This window comes from Salmo salar, chromosome 02 (assembly GCF_965601325.2).
Source record: "Salmo salar chromosome 02, fSalSal1, whole genome shotgun sequence".
Classification (NCBI taxonomy): Eukaryota; Metazoa; Chordata; class Actinopteri; order Salmoniformes; family Salmonidae; genus Salmo; species Salmo salar.
In genome coordinates, this window is record NC_138292.1 from 95,156,061 (window position 1) to 95,174,269 (window position 18,209).

At 40.2% G+C, this 18,209-nt stretch overlaps 2 protein-coding genes across 2 annotated transcripts in view; one reads left to right on the top strand and one right to left on the bottom strand.

Moving 5' to 3' along the window:
- Window positions 1-3,363: 3,363 nt before the first annotated feature.
- The window catches only part of LOC123732931 (uncharacterized), a 54,246-nt gene continuing 39,400 nt past the window's right edge, over window positions 3,364-18,209 (bottom strand). The window contains exon 4 of the mRNA XM_045712255.2: window positions 3,364-5,256. Within this exon, the coding sequence (XP_045568211.2) occupies window positions 4,597-5,256 (660 nt within the window). The 3' untranslated portion in view covers window positions 3,364-4,596. The remainder of the gene's footprint in view (window positions 5,257-18,209) is intronic.
- LOC145863554 (uncharacterized) overlaps window positions 16,387-18,209 on the top strand; it is a 29,109-nt gene continuing 27,286 nt past the window's right edge. Inside the window, exon 1 of the mRNA XM_082968341.1 lies at window positions 16,387-16,979. Within this exon, the coding sequence (XP_082824467.1) occupies window positions 16,598-16,979 (382 nt within the window). The 5' untranslated portion in view covers window positions 16,387-16,597. The remainder of the gene's footprint in view (window positions 16,980-18,209) is intronic.

Genomic DNA, 18,209 nt, shown 5'->3' on the forward strand with positions numbered 1-18,209 from the left:
ACGACTGTCTTGGTGCGCTTGGACCATGATAGTTTGTTAGTGATGTGGACACCAAGGACCTTGAACTTCTCAACCTGCTCCACTACAGCCCCGTCGATGAGAATGGGGGCATGCTCAGTCTTCTTTTTCCTGTAATCCACAATCATCTCCTTTGTCTTGATCACGTTGAGGGAGAGGTTGTTTTCCTGGTACCACACGGCCAGGTCTCTGACCTCCTCCCTATAGGCTGTCTCGTCGTTGTTGGTGATCAGGCCTACCACTGTTGTGGCATCAGCAAACTTAATGATGCTGTTGGAGTCGTGCCTGGCTGTGCAGTCATGAGTGAACAGGGAGTACAAGAGGGGGCTGAGCACGCACCCCAGAGGGGCCCCTGTGTTGAGGATCAGTGTGGCGGATGTGTTGTTACCTACCCTTAAAAAACATGAGCTGGCGCACACCCAGAAAAATAGTTTGTGTGGAGGTGCTGACTAACGGCGAATAAACTATAAACTATCAAAATAAAGAAAGTTGTACACTCCATGTTTAAACTCCCAGCAATTGATTGGGTATTTACCAACGTTTCAGCATCACTGTGCCTTCCTCAGGGTGATGTCATGAATACTTGAACCAGGTTCTGTAGACAAACAGTGCAATTAGTGTAACCAATGACAATAGTGAGGGGTGTGTCATAATGATTAAGTTAATTAAGATGAATTAGTGAAACTGTTAAAAAAGAGTATATGTCATATTAAATATTTGACTCTATTGTTATCATATAGAAACATAATGGAATATTGTACATCATATTAGCATCAACATACATTACTGTTTCATTCAATTTCATATTTTCAAGTTCAGAAGTCAGAACCCATCACCTGCTATGTAAAAGAGACAGAAGAATGCACAATGGTCAATGCTATCTGGGATCCTTGGGACATCCCTACCCTAAACCCTAACCTTAACCCCTACCTTAACCATTTTAAATGTCAACTTCAACAGGCTAGGGACATTCAAGGATGTATCTCTACCTGAAAATACATGATCTAAGTGATTGATAGTTGGTATTCAGCAGTCATAAAGCCTAATTTACTTTAATGAACTACTAAAATAGTGATTTTGTCAGACAGCATAGACAGCAGCTCTACACTTTATTGACTGACTGACTGATCCATTCATCCTTCCATCCCTCCTCAGCCTTCCTCTCCTCTGAAGATCCAGTGAGGGTGGAGCTCAGTCAGAGAGCTGTTGAGGGACTGGTTAGGAAGAACACTTCTACAGCCAGAGAGGTGAGAGGTCACACATGGTTTAGATGGTAAATAGTTATGTCCCCTTAGTGGTTCATCACGTCAGCAAAAGGGAATATGTTCCATCATCTATGTTTATTTACATTAGTGCAAATTGTCCACTGATATTGGTGTAATTTCTGACCCCTTTTGGCTGTATGAAAGTTAATTTCCCCTCAGACACACACATATGTTCTTTGATATAATGAAGGTCATTTGTGTCAAATGTACTTTTCCCCACTCATTCACCCCATCTCTTTATATTGCTGATGCATATTCAGTGGCCTGACTGCATCCAGACTATCAAAGGCCCATCCTGGTAGATCTGAACCTAATGCAGCTTGGAGTGATCGGTTGACAGAAGTCACATTTAGGTGCCAGGTGTAACTGAGGCCATAGATGCTCCATATCCATTACTTTGAGTGTTTTATATAATATGACTGTGTTTCTGTGTTGCAGGGTCAGTCAATAAATGGAACAGCAAGGCCACAGAACATGACATAAGCAGAGCTGTGGGAGACCACCTCAAGCCCCTGGTAGAGCCGGGGGTGGTGTTTACCACTCCACCACGCCTTCAGCAGGCTGGAAAAGTGGGATTGATCTGGTTGATCCATTTGTTTGTTTTTGTTTTCAGTAGTTGAATCCTTTTCCTTGAAACATTTTTCATCTTCAACAAATGAACTGGGTTGGTTGAAAAGTGATACTCAATGTACATACCAGCACTATTTTGACATAGTTGAAGATATGTTTTTCATACTAAGATGGACCAAGATATGTGTTGCTTTTGCAAGTCTGTTGATTGGTCATTGGGTTAATTTGTTTTGCAATATGTTCAAATCAAATCAAGCTTTATTTATACAGCACATTTCAGAGATGGATGCAACACAATGGCTTCACAGGAAAAAAAAACTAATATTTACAACAACAAACATATGATAAAAAACAGTAGACTAACATTCTAAGGAAATACCATTGATTGTTAATATTTTAATTGGATGCAACATCCAACCCAAAATATAAGCTTGTTTTACTACATTGTTTGTTGTTACGTTCCCCAGCAAGAAAAATCTAAAATGTTGCTCAAATAGAAGAGGAACTAACAACAACCACAACTAAACAGGTGGGGTATTAGGAGGGTCTCTGAAAGACACTATGGGGGTGTCCACTGAAAGTTGACTAGTAACAACAACTGGGACCTAAAAGACACCCACCATGAGACCCACTAAATCTGCCCAAGAAGAGGCAAACAAAAGAAAAACCCACACCAAACTTAAAGACAGGAAGTAAACCAAAAAGGTGGAGCAACTAAAGGTGTTGACTCTCCACATGTATCAAGACAACTGGAGCACTGGGCCAGACACTCTTAAATAGAACCTGGACCAGCTCAGGTGAAACACCTTCCCACTAACGAGATGGACAAGCCAGCACAGGTGTAACACATACTGACTAACGAGGTGACACCAATCAGTGCGTCCTACGTGCTTACGAGCTAGACGGGCTAACGAGCTAGACGTGCTAACGAGCTAGACGTGCTAACGAGCTATACCTGTTAAAGTCCAACCTCAAAACATAAATAGAAATACCAAAGCCTGTAACACCTTCCCCTTTAAGACAACAAATATATCCTATATTTTTGATGGACAAGTTTGCTCACCACCAACAGAAAACAACTTCCATTTCACATTATGATCATCTACAATGATTCACCTTCACCAATATAAACATGGTGTCTACTGGATGTCAACAATTAAAAACAAGAATAACACGTATTTCTAAACAATAATATACAATAGTTTTATTTTCTCTCCTTTTTCTTTCTATAGAATCCTAAAACCCACTAGCTTCTAGAACTCTCGTCTTCCTAAAACTCACTAGCTTCTAGAACTCTTGTCTCCTTGGAACGAGCCCAAACAAAACTCATCTCCAATACGGAAAAACGTGCAGTCAAAATAAATTGTGATCCATGGCAACGCACTGGCTAAACGCAAAACACAAATCTTTTTGACTGCCCACCCTTGAGACAATCAGCAACCAAGTTGTCCTTACCACTGACATGTCTGATTTCAAGAGGAAACTCCTGCAATATCCGTAGTATCTTTCCACCTCACTGCAGAGCTTCTCTCTCTTTTCAGGGTTCACTAGATAGGCATGTTGTTGGATCGGGGCCCAGTCCCCAATGTCATGCTCTAGTACATTTGGTTTGGCACATCTGAGAATGAACCCTGATATTCTAAAAGCAGGATAACAATGTCAATATTATTGTACCAAAAAAATCAGTCAGTTGGTTGCATAAATAATTATCATTACTAAATGTTACATGAAATGTAAATATGAAATATTTGATTGCATAGTCTTATTTTCGATGTCTTTTCAATTACATTTTGCTAGGTGGGATATCCCCAATGTCAAAACAAAGTTTTAACTTGTCCAAATCAATAACCAACATGCAGAAACAGTTTGTGATAAATTGAAAACCTAAACATAACATGTGCTATGTACACAAACATCTGCCACAATAATCATATTACTTGTATTTTTTAAAACAAGCTCCTTATAAACTGCACAAGCAGCAATAAATCACTGATATTGAGTAGGGGGGGAATTAGGTTGTACGTGATGTTGAAACTAACAACTAAACAAAAACACATGGAAATGGGACATATATTTTACCTCACTGGTTAGAGGACAACCTGCAGAAGACAGTCATCTACATTTTGGAGTGATGCATTTAAATGTAGGGGTCGCTAAACAAAGGAACACAACACTTATTCATCGATATCATGCTAAAATAATTTGTGTGACAGGAGGGAGATGAAGTTGCACATCCTGTTAAAACGAACAGCTCAAAAACCACATGGAATCTGGGAATAATGTGTACATCACTGGTTAGAGAACAATTTGTAGAAAGCAGCTAGCTACATTTTGAAGTGTTGCATTTGGATTCAAGTGCGTCACCAACGTGGTAAGTGTAACACAGCTCTTTTTTTGTTAGTCACTTTTTGTTAAATCTCATAAATAGTACTATTCCATTTCAGAGCCTGGATTTTCCCCCTGAGGCTAATATCCATATCATGTTGAAATCAATAGAACAGGGGGCAAATGTTTATGGTTGTACATTGTGACATCATTAAAATACTCCTACTACAAGGTTAAAACATTCTACATTGTGACATTATTTCATCGATATCATGAAACAACTCCTTCATGTATTTTCTGATGTTTAATCAGAGAATCTCTTCCCACATTGATCACAGCTATGATATTATCTCGTGTGTGTTCTCTGATGTGATAGCCAAGCAAATCTTGTCCCACATTGAATACAGCTATATTACAGCTATACTACAGCTATACAGCTATATTGTTTCTCTCCTGTGTGTGTTCTCTGGTGTATAGTGAGATAGCTAGACGTAGAAAAACTCTTCCCACATTGAGTACAGCTATATGGTTTCTCTCCTGTATGAGTTCTCTGGTGTTTAGTGAGATCTCTAGATGTAGAAAAACTATTCCCACATTGGTTACAGCTATAAGGATTCTCTCCTGTGTGAGTTCTCTGGTGTATAGTGAGATAGCTAGATGTAGAAAAACTATTCCCACATTGGTTACAGCTATAAGGTTTCTCTCCTGTGTGTGTTCTCTGGTGTAATTTTAGGCTGTCTGGCCGAGTAAAACTCTTCCCACATTGATTACAGCTATAAGGTTTCTCTCCTGTGTGTGTTTTCTGGTGCTTCTTCATATTCTGTGAAGATGAGAATCTTTTTCCACAATCTGAACAGTGGAATGGTTTCTCTCCTGTGTGTACTCGCTGGTGTCTAGTCAGATGGCAAGATGAAATATAAGTCTTCCCACATTGATCACAGCAATAAGGTTTCTCTCCTGTGTGTGTTCTCTGGTGTACAGTCAGTTCACTAGATGTAATAAAACTTTTCACACATTGATTACAACTAAAAGATTTCTCCCCTGTGTGTGTCCTCTGGTGTGATAACAGGTTGCTTGACTGAGTAAAACTCTTCCCACATTGAGTACAGCTGTACGGTTTCTCTCCTGTATGTGTTCTCTGGTGTATAATCAGATAGCTAGATGTAGTAAAACTCTTCCCACATTGATCACAGCTGTAAGGTTTCTCTCCAGTGTGTGTTCTCTGGTGTACTTTTAGTGATTTTAATCTTAAGTAACTCTTCCCACAATCAAAACAGTGGTGAGATTTCTCTCCTGTGTGTGTTCGCTGGTGTATTTTAAGTTCTGATGAAGATTTGCAATGTTTTCCACAGTCAGAGCAGCAGATAGATTTCTTCCCTGTGGGTCTCTGCTGGTGTTTCTTGAGGTGATAGAATCTGGACAGACTCTTCTCTGACTCGTTAGCATCATGATGTTGAGGCTCCCCAGAGGATCCATGATAGTCAAGTCTCTCTCCTGTGTGAACAAGTCAGACAGATAGTTAAAGGCTCACAACAGCAGAAATCCACTGAAAAAGGTGATGCAAACAGAGTAGCCATGATACTGTACAACAATTGACGTCTGTAATGAATGTTAAAATTACTTGACAATTGTCTTAAGACAGTCAAGTGAGCAACAATAGTCATATTTAGTCTTGTTTTCACATTAGTAGTAACTAGAAATAAGTAAAAGGTGTTGAACTCCTAAGCAGTGTGCTAGGCGACTTTTGTTCTCAAATATAGGCAACTTTCTGTGTTTGCTAAAATTGCGACAAGGGCGATGAACACACAATTTGATTGCAGAAACACCTCCCTGCTAATGCAGAAACCGCTAGTTATGGATGTAGTATATCTGCCTGGAGCAAAAATGGTGAGCAAGTGGCCTAAGCTGTGCCATTAGAGATTCTGGGTTCGAGTCCAAGCTCTGTTGCAGCCGGCCGCTACCGGGGGGCCCATGGGGCGACGCACAATTGGCCCACCGTCGTCCGGGTTAGGGGAGGGTTTGGCCGGCAGGGATATCCTTGTCTCATCGCGCACTAGCGACTCCTGTGGCGGGCCGGACGCAGTGCACGCTGACCAGGTCGCCAGGTGTACAGTGTTTCCCCCGACACATTGGTGCTGCTGGCTTCCGGGTTGGATGGGCATTGTGTCAAGAAGCATCGCGGCTAGGTTGGGTTGTGTTTCGGAGGACGCATGGCTCTCGACCTTCGCCTCTCCAGATTCCGTATGGGAGTTGCAGCGATGAGACAAGACTGTAAGTACCAATTGGGGAGAAAAAAAAATATATATTTAAAAAATGGTGAGCAAAGATTAGTTTTCACAATGTATTCTGAATATTACAGCACTAGATCAGGAGTGCTACTCAAGGACTTCAACCAGTAAAATGCTCATTGGCTAGTTTTCCATCAGCCTGACAATGAGGTTTTGTCCACTAAGTGTATGCCAAAATGGTCTATAATCTCACCTAACAATAACATAGGTGACTTTATGGGTCCTACAGTAGGTCTAACAACAACATAGACGTAGGACTATAAATCATTTAATATTTCAGGTGAAACAAGGAGACTAAAATGTCTTTGTCATGACAATTCATAACCTGATCACCAGATAATTTTGTGAATAATCCCACTAGGCTACTCTGTAATGTGTTGTCATTCTAAATGTCCTGAATAAAGGAAAATAGCTCTGTGTGTTGTACAATAGCCTATCCATCAAGGAACAGTTCTCTACACATTATGAGCTAAGTATCTCCGTTTCCAAACGGACTAACGAGACCCTACTGTAAATCAAGTAAACAATAACACATTATAAATATCGATTTGTTTGGGATGTTGGATCCAACGTGGAGCACGGCATAACTGTCTTTACCGGTGTAATGAATGAAGAACTACATTTGACTGGCACTCAGAAAATGATTTCCTGGATCAGCTGATGATAGTTGAACATGTGACTTTAACTAAACAGCTACAGTATTAAGAATGATGTGTAATTATTGAAGAACCGCATTAATGACAGTATCCATTTGGGAGTTGTCAATAAAGTTAAGGTGACTCTCGGTTAGAACCATTGGATTTAGTAAACTGAAATGATTTAGGATTTCTGTGCCCATGAAAACTGTTTTCCCAGCGTAACATAAGGAGACAATAAATGTTACGTAGTTAGAGAGCATTTCAGAGATCTGAATACAAAAACTGTCCGACAGCAAGATCCAGTATTTAAGTTAACCTGTTAGGGATAGGGGGCAGTATTGACACGGCTGGATAAAAAAACGTACCGATTTAATCTGGTTACTACTCCTGCCCAGTAACTAGAATATGCATATAATTATTGGCTTTGGATAGAAAACACCCTAAAGTTTCTAAAACTGTTTGAATGGTGTCTGTGAGTATAACAGAACTCAAATGGCAGGTCAAAACCTGAGAAGATTCCATGCAGGAAGTGGCCTGTCTGACAATTTCTTTCCCTTCTTGATTATCTCTATCCATTACAGAGGATCTCTGCTGTTACGTGACACTTCCTACGGCTCCCATGGGCTCTCAGAAGGCGGTAAAAAGCTGAATCGTGGCTTTGCAGGCTCTGGTTGAAAAAAAGTAGCGCGTTTGGGTAGTGGCTGGTTACAGTACTGTGAGACTCAGGCGCGTGCCCGTGTCGACCCCATGCTATGTTTTCTTTCGTCTGTTTACCTAAACGCAGATTCCCGGTCGGAATATTATCGCTTTTTTACGAGAAAAATGGCATAAAAATGGATTTTAAACAGCGGTTGACATGCTTCGAAGTACGGTAATGGAATATTTAGTATTTTTTTGTCACGAATTGCGCCATGCTCGTGACCCTTATTTACACTTCGGATAGTGTCTTGAACGCACGAACAAAACGCCGCTATTTGGATGTAACGATGGATTATTTTGGACCAAACCAACATTTGTTATTGAAGTAGCAGTCCTGGAAGTGCATTCTGACGAAGAACATCAAAGGTAATCAAACTTTTGTAATAGTAAATCGGAGTTTGGTCAGGGCTAAACTTGGTGGGTGTCTAAATAGCTAGCCGTGATGGCTGGGCTATGTACTCAGAATATTGCAAAATGTGCTTTCACCGAAAAGCTATTTTAAAATTGGACACCTCGCTTGCACAAAGGAGTTCTGTATCTATAATTCTTAAAATAATTGTTATGTTTTTTGTGAACGTTTATCGTGAGTAATTTAGTAAATTCACCGGAGGTATGCTAGTTCTGAACGTCACATGCTAATGTAAAAAAAGTTTAGAAATGCTTGCATATATATAGGTCATGCCAGTAGGTTACAGTAGGTTGTATCTCTCTAGGTCATGCCAGTAGGCTACAGTAGGTTCTGTCTCTCTAGGTCATGCCAGTAGGTTACAGTAGGTTGTATCTCTCTAGGTCATGCCAGTAGGTTACAGTAGGTTCTGTCTCTCTAGGTCATGCCAGTAGGCTACAGTAGGTTCTGTCTCTCTAGGTCATGCCAGTAGGCTACAGTAGGTTGTATCTCTAGGTCATGCAAGTAGGTTACAGTAGGTTGTATCTCTCTAGGTCATGCCAGTAGGTTACAGTAGGTTGTATCTCTCTAGGTCATGCCAGTAGGCAACAGTAGGTTGTAACTCTCTAGGTCATGCCAGTAGGTTACAGTAGGTTGTAACTCTCTAGGTCATGCCAGTAGGTTACAGTAGGTTGTATCTCTCTAGGTCATGCCAGTAGGCTACAGTAGGTTGTATCTCTCTAGGTCATGCCAGTAGGTTGTATCTCTCTAGGTCATGCCAGTAGGTTACAGTAGGTTGTAACTCTCTAGGTCATGCCAGTAGGTTACAGTAGGTTGTAACTCCCTAGGTCATGCCAGTAGGTTACAGTTGGTTGTATCCAAGTGGAAACAATTATCAACCCAATGTGGAAAGTGTTGAATTTGGTCAACAACAAAATGAATGGCTTATTTGCTACGTGAGGTTTACTTGATCTAACAGAAGTTTCGTAATGATTAAGTTGTTATGTGGACACGTGACATACCGACAACTTTGATAGAAACACTATAGGAGTTGTCTCCAGATCGCTATGCATATTCATGCTAGTAGCTTAGCATCTCTCTCCATTGAATACAGGCGGTTGACGACAACAACCCTCATAGAATATAAACAATAGATTACAATAATAAGATGTATCCACCAATCCAAAGACAGGATAGGCGGGAGATAGACAACCCACAGTGCAGCTTTGTGGACAACGACTCCCCTTGTTAGGGCGGAGAGACATCTTGTCAGTATATCCATAATCTTTGGTGTAGCCAACCCAACTCTCACATGGCTCTATTGGGGGGAACGGTGTGTAGTAAAACATCACTACATTAAAATCACTACATGCCGTGGCCCCCAGTCTGCGGTCAGCAGATAGACCCTCCTCAAATATATATGTTAAGTCACTTTTTGGAAACGGAACGGAGAAAACAAGGGGTAGCTTGTCTCTACGTCCTGATTCTAGACATATCAGTCATCATCCCAGGGCCCTCCGTTGAAGAGGTATTGACGAGCCAACTCCGAATATCCAAAGTTAAAAACTAATTGAAGGTGGTACTTACTGGTGTTAATCAGATCTCCTATCTCCTCCTCTTCATCTTTCAATGTGACAGTAATCTCCCCATCCTCCTCTTTCACTCTGAACACGTCTTCCTCTTCTTCTTTCGCTGTAACAGCCTCGCCCTCTACTTCTTGTTTTACTATAACATCCTCTTCTTCCTTCTCCTCTTTCACGACAATGTTCAGCCCCAGAGCTTCTTTAACAGGAGGGGAGTAGTTTAGGGAGCTCATGTTCGGGGATGTTAGCTAGCTAGCTATCATTAGCGACTAGGCTAATGCTAACTTAACCAGCCAGCTACTATAGCTGACTAATACAAAATAACGTGGCGAGATGCGGGTGCTGAAGATGTGTGCTAGTGGGTCTGGGAAGGTGTGATGTAGTTAATGTTAATATGATGTCGTTTGTGTGTGTATGTTTTGTATTGTTTATAAAATATAAAATAAAATATTTTTTAAGTCCCAATGCAAAGTTACACCTCACTGTTCTATTTTTAGAGTTATTACATAAATCCAATTAGAATTACAAAGAATGCTAAAGTCAGGTGTGAAGTAATATGGAGGACCAGCCTATGATGTAAACTACAACAGAAATAACTTCAAATGTATAACTTCATATTAAACCAATCGTTTGCACTCATGGGTTCCCACTAGATAACACAACCACACAGTACATGAAACGCATGAGGTGTGGCTAATGTTGACAAGCTGGAGCTAGCTACCGAGCTAGCATACAAACTCTGTAGCACAGAGTAGATCCTCCATATGATGTAGAGAAATAGTGCATTGTGGGTAGTTTAGGAGATATCCAGAAATAAGTTAAGAAATATGTAACAACGCAAAAATATAACTGTACTTATAGGGAACCAGATCGTGACTACAACTCAGTTACTAAGTCTTTAACCACACTGTGTTGTTACACTGGTGAGTAAAAACTCATGCTTCCTACACTTTAACTTTTTGTCTGAAAATTAAATAAACATTTTACTCAACTGTGTCCAGTCAGCAGATGGACTAGATGCCTCTTAGGCCGCCCATTGTGACTCCGTCAAGAATTCAGCAGAGCAAGTTTGTATGAAGGTCTGGTTATTAATGGGTACATAGTTCAATAGTAATATCCTCTAAAACGCCCTGGTGACAAACTTTACTGCCCTGTTTCCAATTGTCCACATGGCTGGGAGAACCTATTCAAGTAAGTAAGTAAATAGATTTTGAAAATGTAAAAAACAACAATGTATTATTAGCTAACTAGCTACAGTGCAGGCTAACTCAAATGAGCTGCTAAATGAGCTATCTAGTTGACTAGCTAGCTATCTAACCAACTTCAAATACTGTATAGATAGATAGCTAGCTAAGTGAATGAAATATCACCATCTACCTAACTTCATATTAGCTATCTATCTTGATGTATATATCACTGTAAAAAACAAACTCCAAATGCATTTGTAGGTAGCTAGCTAACAGCCATGGAGGAGGGTGAAAGGATAGCAGCCCCAACTGTCAGTGAGAGAGGAGGCTATTCTGGATAGGGCAGGTACTTTTGTGTAGTTCCTGTCCCTAGAAGTGAGGACGGAGATAATAGTAACATAATATTCAGTGTGGTGTAATTTGACTATAATGAAGTTTGTTTCTTGTGAGGTTTTCTGTCCTCAGATAAAGAGCTCTATGAAAGCCAGTCTACATATGAAGAGGTCCCAATGAAGAGCAGTGGTTCTCAGTGCTGGGGACTCAAAGAGGGGCACATTTTTGTTTTTGCCTTCACACTGCACAGCTGATTCAAATTATTCAAAATCATCATCAAGCTTCAAGTGGTATTTATGTATTCATTTGTGATGCCGTCCTTGATATGATCCTGTTATTGTCACATGCTAGACATGTACATATGTGTGCCCATGCATCTATCAATCCAATGTTATCATGATTTGTTATCAGGGATATTATACTTTAGTAATCCACAATGACCTGGTGATGTAACAGTCTAATAATTACATTGTCTTCCATATTCCCTCAGAGACCCTGTAACTGGAGATTCCTTCAAAACGATTGCCTACAGTTACCTTGTAGGGCACTGCAAGGTTGGGTGACCAGGGTCATCTGGGACTGCCTCCTGGAGGAATTCAGGTGTGTGAAGGCTACCTGTGTCCTGCGTAACTTTATGAGGATGGACACGAGGACCCTAGACTACACTATGCACAACCAAAGGCTCTTTTAAGAGCCATTCACATTGCAATAAGAGTATTCTTCCATTTACTTAGCTATGTCAACTGCAGTTATTCAATTCATAGTTTCTCTCCCTTTGATTTCTACTTCTCAGGTGAGGGTGCTGTTTAGGTAAGGGTGTGATGTCTGTGCAAAAACAAAACAGGCTATTTTAAATCACCCATATTGAAAAAAATTTAGAACAATTAGACACCCTATAACCCACACCTACACACTCATGTATCAATCTGATTGATGGATTGTGTTGTGCAGTAAACAGGCTCAGGTGTATAACTGTGGCTCCTTCCACCTTCAAAGAATAGGCAAGAGGGCTAACCATGGAGAATAGTAAGACGCTTCATTATTTCTATAAGTACGCTATATTGTTTGTCGTCATGTGTCCTTTCATGTTTTTCAGCATAAAGTACTCTGCAGCCACTTAGTGTGGTGTGGACACCAGGTGAAGCCACACACAGATTACTGTTGAACACTGTCACTTTAACTACCTTATTTTCTCAATAACAGTCTCTCTCCTTCACTTCATCCCTCTCTCCTCTTCTCCCTAAATCCTCTAGGTTATATCAGCTGTGTCGGTGAACCCCTCCTGCATCTGAACTGGCTACATAGAGGGCACAGCATGAACAGAGGTGAGAGGTCACTTGGTCAGGTCAACAGGAAGTATTATTAAAGAGATGCAGTAGTCCCAGAGTTAATGATCCCAGGTCAGTTTATATTATACAGGAAGTATTATTAAAGAGATGCTTTACATTGAAATACAGACAGAGATGCAGTAGTCCCAGAGTTAATGATCCAAGGTCAGTTTTACATTTCACCTCCTGATTGATGACTAACAATGTTAGAATAAAAAATAAAAACACAAGGTTTAAACATGCTCTCTCTCTCCATCTGTCTCTCGTCTGCAGATATGTTTTGATGTGAGAGGAGGCCAACCCCCAGTCCTGTCATCGCCACCTCACCTGCTTTTAAGAACCTTTGGGCCGACGAGAGACACTATTATGTAATTGTGATGAACTGAGAGAATATTTATGTAGCACTGTGATTCATTAATCATGAGCTGCCTTCCCTGCTCCTATGTGCTTACCTCTTTCCCTTTCTGTCTTTTACACCTCTCTCACCACCTCCTCTTTCTTCCTCTGTTTTTATAAAGCACAACAGATGTGCATTGAAGTACAGATTGAAACTTGTATTTATAACACTTGGATAATGAGTTTTTCAATAAAGCGTTTCACATTCTCTACTGGTTTGAAATGAAGTGTAATGTGATGAAATACTCCACCTATCCTGTGTTTATCAGATCAATGCAGATGAAGAGCATTAGATGTTGAGATGAACCAGTGTTAGAGTATTTACATGATGCATAGGAAGTATAGTGTTCTGTTTTTTAACATTATATTTCTGTATATATGAATTAACTAGTTAAATCCTGTTTCTTGTCTATTAGTTACAATGTGTAACCATTGATGTCCCAGGACCAAGATTGGTAAACACTGTTGAAGTGTATAATTGTAATACATACATGCAGACACAGCGTCATTCAAAGACTGGAATTTGATACTCCTGGTATTGGATATGACTGAAAAATAATCTCGAAGACATTCATACCTAAACTGCACCTTTATTTGCCAAGGTAGAGTACATGATCAGTGAATATATTAAATGTACAGGCTACAATGTGGGGATCTCATGCATGGTAATAACTACATGTATATACGACTTGCATCCTTGGTACAACATGATATTATATTCTACTCAATCCATAGGCTTCATTAATGTCATTCAGGCTGTTTTTAAGTTGATACAACTGGCTATGATAGCTGAGGTTCATAGGTTCTGAACTAATATGTATACCAAACGTTTGGGTCCATACACAGATCGGCTAGATAGCTAGCTACACATCCATAGGCATACATGTATTTTAATCATCCACTTCACAATAAGCAAGAACATAGCTAGCTACGTTATTTCATCTATCTGCATGGCAAATATCAGCAAGGCAAGCTTACACAATTGTACATTCAATTTACAGTAAATTCTTCAGCTAACTAGATTCTATACATTCACTGTTTCACAAAACGACAGCCTGGTTTGCTGGTTGTTTCAGGAGTCCCTAAAACAACCAGAATGACAATTTCATACTCATGTCACAACACCCATAAAGCTAGCCCAGCTAGCTGGCTAATGTTAGCTAGTCAGCTAGCTGGCTAATGTTAGCTAGTCAGCTAGCTGGCTAATGTTAGCTAGTCAGCTAGCTGGCTAAAGTTAGCTAGTCAGCTAGCTGGCTAAAGTTAGCTAGTCAGCTAGCTGGCTAATGTTAGCTAGCTGGCTATTGTTAGCTAGTCAGCTAGCTGGATAATGTTAGCTAGTCAGCTAGTTGGTTAATGTTAGCTAGTCAGCTAGCTGGCTAATGTTAGCTAGTCAGCTAGCTGGCTAATGTTAGCTAGTCAGCTAGCTGGCTAATGTTAGCTAGTCAGCTAGCTGGCTAATGTTAGCTAGTCAGCTAGTTGGCTAATGTTAGCTAGTCAGCTAGCTTGCTAAATCGCGATTTTCGTAAACGAACTTTACGATTAAAAAAAAGTATAATCGTTTGTCTCTACATTAACTAACATTCCTGTCAACTGTACATGTTTTTGTATGATTCGTTATGACGTTATAATCCCTTACATTTGCTTCCATCCTAGTATTTCTGTCCGCCATCTTTGATCCAGTTCAGTTCTGTGTAGAGGTACCCCTCTTTCCTAGTATTTCTGTCCGCCATCTTTGATCCAGTTCAGTTCTGTGTAGGGGTACCCCTCTCTCCTAGTATTTCTGTCAGCCATCTTTGATCCAGTTCAGTTCTGTGTAGGGGTACCCCTCTCTCCTAGTATTTCTGTCCGCCATCTTTGATCCAGTTCAGTTCTGTGTAGGGGTACCCCTCTCTCCTAGTATTTCTGTCAGCCATCTTTGATCCAGTTCAGTTCTGTGTAGGGGTACCCCTCTCTCCTAGTATTTCTGTCCGCCATCTTTGATCCAGTTCAGTTCTGTGTAGGGGTACCCCTCTCTCCTAGTATTTCTGTCCGCCATCTTTGATCCAGATCAGTTCTGTGTAGGGGTACCCCTCTCTCCTAGTATTTCTGTCCGCCATCTTTGATCCAGTTCAGTTCTGTGTAGGGGTACCCCTCTCTCCTAGTATTTCTGTCCTCCATCTTTGATCCAGTTCAGTTCTGTGTAGGGGTACCCCTCTCTCCTAGTATTTCTGTCCTCCATCTTTGATCCAGTTCAGTTCTGTGTAGGGGTACCCCTCTCCCCTAGCATTTCTGTCGGCAGTCTTTGATCCAGTTCAGTTCTGTGTAGGGGTACCCCTCTCTCCTAGTATTTCTGTCCTCCATATTTGATCCAGTTCAGTTCTGTGTATGGGGTACCCCTCTCTCCTAGTATTTCTGTCCACCATCTTTGATCCAGTTCAGTTCTGTGTAGGGGTACCCCTCTCTCCTAGTATTTCTGTCCTCCATCTTTGATCCAGTTCAGTTCTGTGTAGGGGTACCTCTCTCCTAGTATTTCTGTCCTCCATCTTTGACCCAGTTCAGTTCTGCGTAGGGGTACGTCATAAATCTCTTTATTTTATTAGGACAATGTTTCATACACAAATCAAAATTTATGAAGAAAAAGCCCCTTTTCTTAATTTTTTTATCTGATGTGGAAAACTATTTAGAGTCTTTAAAACGTATACAAAACAAAATGTCAAAAAAATGTATTCGCTATATGTCTGTATTTGATTTGATATAATGTGGAATAGTTTTATTTAATTTTTTTCTCATTTCTTTGGAATCCCTCTGGCTGTTATGTTTATGTTTTGCATGTTACTGTTAATAAAAATAAAATAAAAAAATAAAAAATTCTCTCCTAGTATTTCTGTCCGCCATCTTTGATCCAGATCAGTTCTGTGTAGGGGTACCCCTCTCTCCTAGTATTTCTGTCCGCCATCTTTGATCCAGATCAGTTCTGTGTAGGGGTACCCCTCTCTCCTAGTAGTTCTGTCCGCCATCTTTGATCCAGTTCAGTTCTGTGTAGGGGTACCCCTCTCTCCTAGTGTTTCTGTCCTCCATCTTTACTGAAGAAATTCTAACAGTCACTAGTACAGCAGCAGCCTCCCCTGGTCCTAGTGTCGGCCCGATAAAATGTTTAAGATGCGATGTAACTGTTCACGAAAAAAATAAATCACAGAAAAAATATATTGACTGATATTGATTTATTTAAGGGGGGCTAATGAATATTTAGGCTAATGAATATTTAGGCCTAGCGACGTCCCGGATTCCTACCCTTTAACTTTTGTCTAAAATTAAATAAACATTTTACTCAACTGCGTTACCCACTCCAGTCAGCAGATGGCGGTGTGGGAATTTAACGCAATGCTGTTGGTGTGACGTATAATGTAGTAGGTTGCTAGACAAAATAGCCGAACCAATAAAGCTCATTAGACGCTTTAGTGTATATTAGCCACTGTGTTTTAAACCCTCTTCTGTCGTCTAGTTAGTTATCAGATTTAGTTTCATATTTACGGTGTTGTTGTTATTAGTCAGCTAGCGGGGTGGTTAAGTTAGCATTAGCCTAGCTAGCTAACATCTCCGACCATGAGTTCACTAAGCTACTCTCCTCCTGCTAAAGAAGAGGTCTGCTGGACGGAGAAAGAAACTCCCGTGAAAGAGGAGAAGGAAGAGGAAGCTGTTTCAATACAAAAACAAGTACAGGGTGAGGCTGTTACCGTGAAAGAAGAAGAGAAAGACGTTTCAGTGAAAGAAGAGGAAAACGCGTTCAGAGTGAAAGAGGAGGATGCAGTTTATGGAGTGAAAGAGGAGGGGGAGATGTCTGTTACATCGAGAAAGGAGGAGGAAGAAGAGGAGGAAACTGGATATCTGGGCCCGGTTTCCCAAACGCATCTTAAGGCGTCCAATGGTTCTAACTGTGAACTTAGACATAAGATGGTTTTGAGAAACCGTTCCCTGATTAACACTAGTAAGTACTGTCTTAAATACAGAGGCACAAACTCTGCAGTTGTTGAGCTGATGTTTGGTGTTAAAGCGGAAATCTGCAATAGCTACATCCATATTGTGACTTTTAAATGATTAATTTATAGCCATTGTTTCTTGAAGAATATAACACATGCCTCATGAGCTTAGTTCAACTGTTGTACCACATCAGAACCCCAAATAAGCTTTTTTTACTCCAATGTCTAGAAACAATGTAAACCAACACTGTATAGCCTCAACATGGTTAAAACTATAATGTTGATATCATGGATGGTCAGTCCTTGCATCCATAGGTCTGTCTATGAATTTTGAAAGTAGTTACATTTCTCCAACCCCATAATCATCTTATAACCAAAACAGTGGGGGAATTACAGCTTTGTTATTGTTTGAACTGCAGATTGGTTGATTGATTGTTGTGGCTTTTTTAAAGGGGCAACCTAGTTTTAAAACAGAAACAAAATGGCTGCCCTGAGACTTGGTTTGGTGAACAGCTGAGGGATGGGAGCTGGAGAAATGTAACCACTCTCAAATTCATAGGGACCTCGTCAAGAAGTTCAGACATCTTGGCGTAACAGTTATAAGGTGTTGGCTTGACAGTCACTGGACCCAGGTTTGAGTTCAGCTCAGGGCTACCACCTGAATTCACTACACTATGAATACAAAGACTGGCCATCCATGATGTCATAATGATAGTTTATCCAGGTTTCTAGGCTATATAGTATATTCTAGAATTCATCCATGATGTCATAATGATAGTTTAACCAGGTTACTAGGCTATATAGTATATTCTAGAATTCATCCATGATGTCATAATGATAGTTTAAGCAGGTTTCTAGGCTATATAGTATATTCTAGAATTCATCCATGATGTCATAATGATAGTTTAAGCAGGTTTCTAGGCTATATAGTATATTCTAGAATTCATCCATTATGTCATAATGATAGTTTAACCAGGTTACGAGGCTATATAGTATATTCTAGAATTCCTCCATTATGTCATAATGATAGTTTAAGCAGGTTTCTAGGCTATATAGTATATTCTAGAATTCATCCATTATGTCATAATGATAGTTTAACCAGGTTACGAGGCTATATAGTATATTCTAGAATTCCTCCATTATGTCGTAATGATAGTTTAAGCAGGTTTCTAGGCTATATAGTATATTCTATAATTGCCAGTGTAGATTTCCTGTGGGGGTCAAATTGTTAGAGCTGT